General features: G+C 41.0%; 1 protein-coding gene across 1 annotated transcript; it reads right to left on the bottom strand.

Moving 5' to 3' along the window:
* Window positions 1-5,465: 5,465 nt before the first annotated feature.
* On the bottom strand, window positions 5,466-9,090 carry LOC137073991 (uncharacterized). Its single transcript, XM_067442708.1, has 2 exons — window positions 8,714-9,090; window positions 5,466-7,459 (listed from the first exon to the last, which is right to left on the bottom strand). The coding sequence occupies exons 1-2, from the start codon at window positions 8,775-8,777 to the stop codon at window positions 5,559-5,561; spliced, it is 1,965 nt and encodes a 654-aa protein (XP_067298809.1). The 5' UTR covers window positions 8,778-9,090; the 3' UTR covers window positions 5,466-5,558.
* Between the last annotated feature and the right edge of the window lie 734 nt (window positions 9,091-9,824).

The raw sequence follows: 9,824 nt of genomic DNA, 5'->3' as shown, positions 1-9,824 counted from the left end.
TTGTTGACTATATCCGATTTTTTTGACGACCCGCTTACATCATCTTTTCAAAAGCGACTCGTATCCGATATTTGCATTTACACTGTATACTGGCAAAACAGCCCAAGACGTACTTAACCGGTGAAAGGAAGTAAAATGCGATATGCGCGATATGCAATGGACGCAGACAAAACGATTGCACAATGTTTTGCTGTCTGCACTGTTCCACACATCTTTAAAGTTGTCAAAACATTTCTCTCCTAAGGCAGAGAAAAAGAGGAGAGCCCTTGACAGGGTTGCCAGGTTTTCACAACAAAACCCGTCCAATTGCAACTCAAAACTGTATCCCAATTCCGCATGAAAACCGCGGACTTGGCAACACTGGCCCTTGATCGCAGTTTGTGTCCACCTGAGTTGACATCATTCGCCTCCGTCCTTTTTTCAATGACGTACGACTCGCATTTACTGGGGAATATCCGATTTGACCACTTACATGGCAGATGCTAATGCACGTATCCGATTCATATTGGATTTATTACCACATATGAGTGAGGCCTGAATCCGATCTGAGGATATCGGAATTCATCCGTTTTTTTACTGCATACACGTTCACGTCACATCCGATCTGTGCCACATGAGAGGAAAAAATCGGAATTGGGTCACTTGAACCATGCAGTGTAAATGGGGCCTTGGTCAAGACAATAGGCTTGTTTGAGATGAGCAAAATCTGCGCAGAACCGATCACCGGTGATCAGCACGAGATGCATGCCGGTTAGAAATGTGTCAAAGGGCGGACTGCCTTGCTCTGACGTCATGTCATGTCTATGTCAAAAATCTCTCGCGAGCGAAAAGTGGATGTGTCGGATTCTGCAGACGAGCGCAGTTGCTCTCCACCGATTGTGCTGGCCGAAAGCATGATGGGAAACGACTTGCTGATGACACAGCTTAATGCTCATTGGTTTAAACAACCGTGATGTATGGATCTTTTTTTAAGTGTTTGATTTTAAAACCTCCGATATCCTCTTTTAATGTGTATAAATTATGTGTAGAGTTTGGATATTCCCAAACTCTCGGACAGTGCAATCTCTCTGTGGGTTATGTGATTGTTGTCATTATTTATAAAAATATATAAAAACATGTATGTAATTAAAGTAAAAATGCTTGATAAACAGGTTTTTCGAATGGAAATAACAAAAACTTTGGGCGTCTTGTTCACAATATTTATTTTTATATAAAAGCAACAGAACTTAAATTACATCCAGTTTATCAGCAACAAAGTTCACGAGTGGGAATCCCGTGATATCCGCAACTGATCTCGCAGGTGTCTGATCCACTACGAGAGGAGAGAACTGTCCGAATTTCTTGCACTTTTTTCACTCCTGCCCTCACTGCAGTCGCCTAGTCTCGCCTTTATTTCAGGCAAGGCAAGGCGCATCTCAAACAAGCCTAATCTCCTGAACTCCAAACTGGATGTTAGAAATGTAAAGAAAAGTGATTTAAGCAATTTTGAGCGTGGCTGTCAGACACAGACGAAGACACAGATGGTTAGAGGTTACGGACACAGGATGAACTAAAAGGTGAATCTTGACACGTAGAGTGGGTAGACAATAACAACAGACTTTCCTGGGTGAAGACAGATGACGAAGACTGTGATCCAGAGGATGACGATGGGGAGGACGAGGACGAAGATGACTAAATAGTTTCATACTTCTCCAACGAACGGCTACAAACACCAATGAACTTGTAATCTATATGTAATACTATATGTAATCACACCCTCGAACATCGTTTATTTATTTATTTATTTATTTATTTATTTATTTATTTATTTATTTATTTATTTATTTATTTATTTATTAACTTTAACCAGAATATGAAAAGATAACTAACAGCAGTGACAGTGACACAACAAAAATACTTTAAATACTTACCATTTACTAACTACCATGCATGCAGAGGTTCTGCTTGACCTTCATTCCTGCTATATCTAGGTCTGATTCAGGCTCAAATTGGCAAGGCAATATTGACGCCATTATTTACACCGCAGATGTGACTTCAAACCCATAATGGTAAGAAGCATAGCATTTGCAAACAACCTGTGCTTGCCACTTCAGCCAATAAAAATTCATGAAACTACATTTGGCCATCTAATCAATCTAAGACCATTGCGTTTTTAGGAGGGATGGGCTTCATAGAGACAGGAAGGAAATGAGCCGTTCAAAGGACAGTGGACACAACGGTGTGGAATTAAGGTAAAATATAAGAAAAATACAGGATATAAAAAAATAAAAATAAGGATTAACACGGTTCATGTTTTGTCACGGTTCATGAATTCATCGGCTCATTCTGTCTGTGTTGTGTGGAGTTGTTGGAGGCGTGGTCACTGATTACTCATCACCGATCACTCAAACCTGCTGCACCTCATTACCGGGCCCAGATATTCCTGTGTCTCACTCAGTCTTGTGTCAGATTGTTTCAGCGTGTCCTGGTGTTCCTGTGGCGTTGTGTTCTTCGTGGGGCTTGCTTTGATTCGGTTCCGGTTCCAGCTGTCCGTGTCTGCCCGATTGCCTCCCTGCTTCAGGGACGCTCAGTGCCCAGCTACCAACTTATGACTTTGCTGTTATCAGCCTCTGTGACATTCTGATCATTCAACCTGGTGTTTTGAGAGAATAAACCTTGTATCTTGTTCGCAATTGGATCCTCTGTTCTTTCTCCTAGCGCACACAACAGTTATACTCCGCCCCATAAACACAACCAAGCCTAGAAAAAACACGGAACCACACCTTTAAGCAATTTGAGCAAACTGAAAAAATAAATAAAATAATAACAATAATTTACTGCTTGTTCAAATTTCTCAATTAAAATTAGCTAAAGAAACAATTGCTATACATTTTGCCTTAACTGTATACAGATCAGTTTATTTCTTGATTGAATGTTCAGTTGGTTGATTTATTGATTAACAAAACCATAGCGGACCAGTGTAAAGAGTCCATATCTAAGAACTTGTGGCACATGTGTTTTAAACTATATTTTGAAACTACATTTATCTTCATCATAACCGTTAAAAGCAATTGACCAATACATGCCAGCCCAGTGTTGCTAGTCTGTGTGTTATAATGTCCTTAACCTGAGCCTGAAGCAGCTTGGAAGAACAGCAGGACAGATACTCAAGCACAATTTAGCTTGTAAGCAAACGATCCCCATCGCATAACCACTGATGTGCAGCTGACAGAGTGTGAAAGGGTTTACAGGGGATTTGTCGCACAAGTCTTATTCATTTCCGTGCCCAATTAAGGGTTGGCGGCCGTGACATTGCAGACGTTTCAGTGAAGGAGCAAATCAATAATATCACCACCTAGAAAACTGACTCCCCTAAAGCCAAGACCACCAAGCTACTTTACCACAATGTCCCTCGCTTTCCTGGTCCAAAGAAGTTCAGTTTTCTGGCCTGAAGGGAGCAAGGATTTTTTTGACACAAAATCTTTTCTTCTTTCCTCTCTCAATCCCTCAGCTGCCAATGCCTAGAGCCCAATTAACCTGAGCCAGCATTTTGTCACAGCCTAAACAATACCCAGGCTACACCAACCGATAAAACATGCACAACACCGTCTGTAGAGCTCCATTCATGCTAGGCCAATGCAAGGACTGAGTCATTAATTATTGAGGAATGGTGAATATTTCACGCGTAGGGAGAGTCATGGCATGACCCTACAGACGTTTTCAAGGTAAATATTTAAAGATCGATACCTTGCATGCTGGGAGAGAAGGTGGTCCCTGAGGGTGTGAAGTGGAAAGAGAGGACGTTTCTAACTGAACAGCAGTCATTTGCTATATTATTGTAAGCTGTTCACCAGCGGGGACTCCTTGTGAGATGCCAGAAAACATTTGGAAAATCAGTGCTTTTCAATGAGTGGGCATTCCTTTTTCTTCCTTTCTTCTGCACCATGGACTCTCAGCAGGAGAGGAGGATAGAAAATCCAGCAGCAAATCCAAAATGTGGACTTAACCTCTCTACATGGTCCATTATGTTCATACTGAACCTTTTAAAGGCTGGGATGACTAAGCCAAATCTTTCGGCACAAAGCACAGAGTGTGCATTGATACAATTAAATGTCAAGTAGTGAGAATATAATAATTCTTTCAGATAACGTGACTGTGTAATATTCCCCACTTATTGAGACACAATGCAACCTCTTTGTTTCATAACAATACATGAGTGCTGTGTGTTGGACTGCAGCCTCCTGGTGTATGCTGAGAGCTGATAAGCTGTATGTATCAAGTGTAATTGTACAAATAGCCTACCTCTTCAATATTTAATGTAGTTTCATTGTTAATATATTTTAAAAACTAGCGGAAAACAAGCATGATGACTTGCATCTGATACATTCTTACCCTATATACCAAAACAATCGATCTTTCTGGTCTTATTTACAAATGCTTAAACACAACATGTCAAAAAAAAAAAAAGAAAAAAAAATGGAATGTTCACAACATGAAATATAGTACAAACAATCTACTTCTAAAACAACAGCAGCTCAAAAGCAATCACAGCAGTACTGCCCTACAAAGCAAAAAGGCAGTAACTACGCAGAGTGCAGAACTGAGAAAAATGACTTTAAAGTTATCCTGTCATCCAGCCTAAGTAGTTGTAGGTAGATTATTGGACATGTGGCTTTTTTGTTACTTTATATTAGTTTTATTTTTGTACATATCAATCCTCATTTTTAATTTGGTATTTTACCCCTATTTTGCAGTTACTGTATTCTTGCTTTGTATTACTTACCAAAAACGTGGCACCATGCCAAGGAAAAAGGCAGTAACTACAGATTCTCCAAGAACTATTTTGCCACAACTTGGGCTCTGGGTGTGTTAGATATATTACTGTATTTTACTGTATTTGAAATAATTGGAACCATTTGTTTTTCTGAACATGGATATACCAAACCCAAATTAATTTGACCATTTTAGGTCAATATTTTCCACCCGGAAGCTGTTCTGGTGCTGAAACGGCTGCTTAAAGTCTCACATTGCTAAGCTGTATCAAGGCCCAAATGGGGACAATTTATTTTGAATAGGACCACATTATTATGTGTGAGTATTAGATTAATGTGTCTCTGGGGGTGTTTCTCAATCTGTAATGTAGTATCTGCTATACCTACAAATCACATTCATGTTAAAGCATTGCAAAACAACTTTTCTTTGGAGCAATATAGGCAAGTTAAACTCCAATTCAACAGAGCAAAACAAAATCATGTTGCCTAAGTGTTTCTAACGCTTTTTGTACTCTTATGATGATAACTAAGATAAACAAGTTGATGATTTTATATGGTGCAGTATCTGTTTCAGTAGGTTTATAAACATAAAGTACTGAATGAAATGAATACATGGGACAGATATTTCAAATTAGTAAACATACATTTAATAATAGATTGTGTGTGTATATATATATATATAAATAAATAAATAAATAAATAAATAAATAAATAAATAAATGAATGAATGAATGAATGAATAAATAAATAAATAATGATGATAATAATAATACAAATAATTGATGAACACCACATTTCATATGGTTATTACTCCTCATCCTCCAAAACATTGCTCACAGGCAGGGAATACCAGAACACCCTCCTGTTTGGTGGCATGAGGTGACAAAGATTACAGAGGATGTCTCTCTTCTTGACCTCCTCAACCCCTCTATTCTGTGGTCGCAAAAGAGTGGGCACCTTCAGCGAGAATTTCTTCATGAGGAAGTCCAATTCCATAAATTCATTCTCCGTATGGGACAGCTTGTAAAAGAGGCTCTTGGAGCCACGCCGCACCTGTATCTCCGCCATCTCCCCAAGCTTTGGTGCTTGCGCTTTCTTGACCTTGACGGTGGAGTGGCCATCCCTCCAATCTAGCACATTGGCATTCTCCAATTTGATAACATCCACCTTCCTGGAGTTGGAGCTTGCCACAACACTCACAAAGTCCTCAAAGTCGTAGACCACACCACCTGGACGGCTCCTCATTTGCTGCTCGACACCATGGTGGAAACTGTCTGCGCTCATGAACGTGTGTCCCCTCTCAAAAAACTTTAGTGTGATGTCCTCCTGTGAAATGGTGTCACTGTTCACAAGAGTGACAAGTGAGGATAGAAGGCACCAGTTCTTATTCTGTGCACTGCAGTTGTCCACCCAGAATATGGTGTGGCGTACATCCCGCTCCTTCTCCAATGCAGTTGTATATGCTGATGTAATTTCCGCGGCACTTCGCCCAGCCATTCCCTCGTGCCACAATACAGAGATGGTGTTTTTTTTGTTTGTTTTTTTCCCCACTGAGGCAAATGTTTCGTGGTATGCCACGATGCGACGAGTAAATACTGCTGACTTGACTCCTGGCATCCGTGGCAGCATTATCACCTTCTGGAGGTCCACACTCCGAACTGATGTCATGTCCGGCCAGTCCCTCTCTGCATCTGCCTGGTAGCTTTGGCGGCTCTCTAGGGCAGACTGCTTATGTTTGTTCCACCTTAGGCACTCTGGGCAATCTGAGCTTTCAGTCTCCCCTGTGTGGCAGTTCACATGTTCTGCATGTTCCAAACAGTCCTCACATTGCTCCTCCCCAAGTTTGGCAAAGCTGATTTTTTTGTCTTTTACCATCTTCCTGTATGCTTCATAGGAGCAGGCGTTTCCTTTATCCAGGTAGTCTGAATGCATCATCTTAATTGTGATGTCACTTGGCAGGTACCGTCGATTTGGGGCATGCTCCCGTCTGTAATGGCTCACACAAGGATGGAAGGACTCAATGTGGTCATCAAGGGTCTTCACGTCTATCTTGTTGACTGCAGCCTGCCTTCCTCTCTGGTCCTTGGATGGAACCAGTGGCCTGGTGTTCGACTTCCCCATCATGGAAATAACGAGACTGTCATTTTTAGGGTGGTAGCCCAATGATGACAGGAAAAACATTTTGCAGACCTGTCTTGGCTCTCCTTTCTGGTTTTGCAGGCGGTAGATAAATGAGCGGCCACGGCGACTTTCTGGGCCGGTTGTTATTCTTTTGGTTGGCATTGGGGTAACTGAGTAAAACATCCATGATCGTCTTTCTGTGTAGGTCATCTCCCAGTACTGACTCCATATCTCCCTCCGTCTTTCCTCTGAAATATGGTCTGTACACCTTCTTCGACATTTGGCACCACATGGCTCTCTCATTGGTGGTCGACGTGATTCAACATCAGGCTGTGGCCCTGGCTGTGGCTCTGGCTGGGGCTCTGGCTGGGGCTCTGGCTGGGGCTCTTGCACTTGTTCTCCTGGGTCTCCAAGTTCCACTTCAGTCTGTGCCATCGTAGGGGTTGGGACATAATCTAGGTCTGTAATGTCATCATATAAGCTGTCCACGCTGGTGGTATCCAGGAAAGTGTCCAGGATGGTCCACTCCATTGTTTCAGCGGGGGGCAGGACTTGCTGCCTCTTTGATGGAATACCTACATGTGTATCTTAAATGAAAAAGAGAGAAAATTAGTGGCATGAATGTAAATCCACATCTGTCTGTGTCTGTCTGTCTGTCTGTGTAGGCTACTGCAACAAATTATTATTATTATTATTATTAGTATTATTAGTATTTATTATTAATTATTATTATATGGACCTACAGGACAACATCTTCACTCTGATCAACATATGTAGGCTATATATCGATGTCTGTATATCATAATATTTAATTGTACAGGGAATAATTTTAATAAAGTTTAATTAATTAATAAATGCCTAAATAATGACTAACACAATAATAAATTAATAATTTTTAACCCTTAATGAAAATGAAGAAAGAAAAGCCAACATACAAAAAACGCAGCCTGGCTTTATAAGTTACATTAGGTTGTAAGTTGTATTATCCTACAATAATAGGATAAAACAGAAGCTTGCAGTAATGCAGAGGGAAACATTTTCATAGGTTAATATAATTAAGGGGAATCCAAATTAAATATATAATTTTATATTTAGAAGAACAAACCGTGCAATAAATAAATGCTTAGGAACAGGAACCAATGTGTTGAGCCTGAGCGCTAAGGGGGGTCGTAAATAACTGCCGACTCGCTCTGCAGAAGTTTGTTTTTGTTGAAAGCATGATGCTTACAGTAAAGAGAAAGGTGTCAGTTTTGCTCACAACTCACTAATTTCTTTAAACAGCGGACATAGTCTTTAAACAGCGGACATAGTCTTCAAACAGCGGACGCGAAGAGAGTGCGTTTTAAGTTGAACAGACACCTGTTGCCGTTTCTCTGTCTGTTCGTTAGTAAGATAATTCGAAAAGTACTGTACGGATTTGGATGACATTTTCGGACAACATGGGTATTAGGACAAGGAACAGATGACTACATTTTGGTGGTGATCCGGAACACGGGACATTTGGAATTTGTAATGCTACATTGACCGCGGTTATTATGCTCTCCGAGTGCTTTTCTAGTTATTGAATATTTTTCCACCGCTGATTGGATTATAACTTTGTGTCATGAACAACAAAATGATGACATGGCATCGGCGATGATGTGAAGTTACAGAGGATAAAGTTACAGCTAGGAGCAGGGAGGATCAGGGGGAGGTAAGCAAAGCTATTTGAAACATCGCCTGTTAATTAGCATAATGCTTTCTGAATGGACCTCTGAGAGGAAGTCCCGCCCTGGCGGCTGACAGGTGTTTATATTGTGATAGCCTAGCCTCTAAATGTTTAATCTGTCACTGTTACTTACCATTCTCCGGGTATTTTCTTTTCAACGCCAGTTCGACCATCTTCTTTCCCCTGCTTTGTGCCATCTCAAACAAAATTTGTGGGAAGTTAGAAGGGTGAAATCGCAAATGTTAAAACCGTCTCGTGAGGATGCCGCTAAATCAGCTGTGTGTGTTCACCATGGAAACAGTAACTGCGCTGCGTAGCAACACGGTTATTTTTTGTTGGGTAAAACAAAACAAGAATACAGTAATGGATGTTACTGTACTCATGCTTTGTTTCACTAGGCCTTTTTGCAGTTACTGTACAAACGACTACCATTTTTCACCAAAACGACACACATTTGAGATAATATTTTTTGTCACATAACAAAGGATGCCTTGAATGTCATGAAAATGATAATAACTCATTTTTGACCAAAAATGCAGTTACTGCCTTTTTGTTTTGTAGGGCAGAGTAGTCTATATGAGCTAAACTGTGGATCATGTATTATTGCTTTGGCACAAAATTCAGTGATGACATCTTTCAAATTACATGTATGTTTTTTTCTTTTCTTTTTTTTTCTAAGTTAGACATAAACACAAGCAAAATGTTGTTTTATTCAGGCCAATGTGCACATGTTCACTAGCCTGGTTTTACCAGACTCTCGTACATTTCATATGTACATAGAGTCTGGCCACTCTCCATTGACAAGGGTTTATTTCTCCGCCGCCGTTACTGAACTACATCTCAAACTAGCGCTCGACATCAATGTCATCGTTCTCAGCCACTCCCTCTGATTGGACCGGTAAAATTTTGTTCAGAGAAAACGTCCCCGGTTACGTATGTAACCTTAGTTCCCTGAGAACAGGGAACGAGACGCTGCGTCAGCTGACGCTACGGAGAACGCCTTCAGCGTGACAGGTGTCTGAAATCGCTATCAAATCACAATCCTACTGACCGTCGGCAGCTGGTGATGTCATCACCGTGCGACCAGGAAGTATAAAAAGGCACCGTGCCAACATGACAACATCCGCTTCGTCTGAAGGGACTGTGGGCAGGCACACCTTGAAGCATGGCCATGTGACGCAGCGTCTCGTTCCCTGTTCTCAGGGAACTAAGGTTACATACGTAACCGGGGACGTTCCCTTTCG

Source organism: Pseudorasbora parva, chromosome 4, assembly GCF_024679245.1.
Source record: "Pseudorasbora parva isolate DD20220531a chromosome 4, ASM2467924v1, whole genome shotgun sequence".
NCBI classification, from domain to species: Eukaryota; Metazoa; Chordata; class Actinopteri; order Cypriniformes; family Gobionidae; genus Pseudorasbora; species Pseudorasbora parva.
The sequence above is the reverse complement of the archived record's forward strand: the minus strand, read 5'-3'. Positions and strand labels throughout refer to the sequence as shown.

Excerpts from the sequence above, each read along its gene's own strand:
- LOC137073991 (XM_067442708.1), bottom strand. The coding sequence starts at position 8,777 with ATGGCACAAAGCAGGGGAAAGAAGATGGTCGAACTGGCGTTGAAAAGA. Across the intron at positions 7,460-8,713 it reads AAGAAAATACCCGGAGAATG|ATACACATGTAGGTATTCCA; the intron begins GTAAGTAACAGT and ends TTTTCATTTAAG.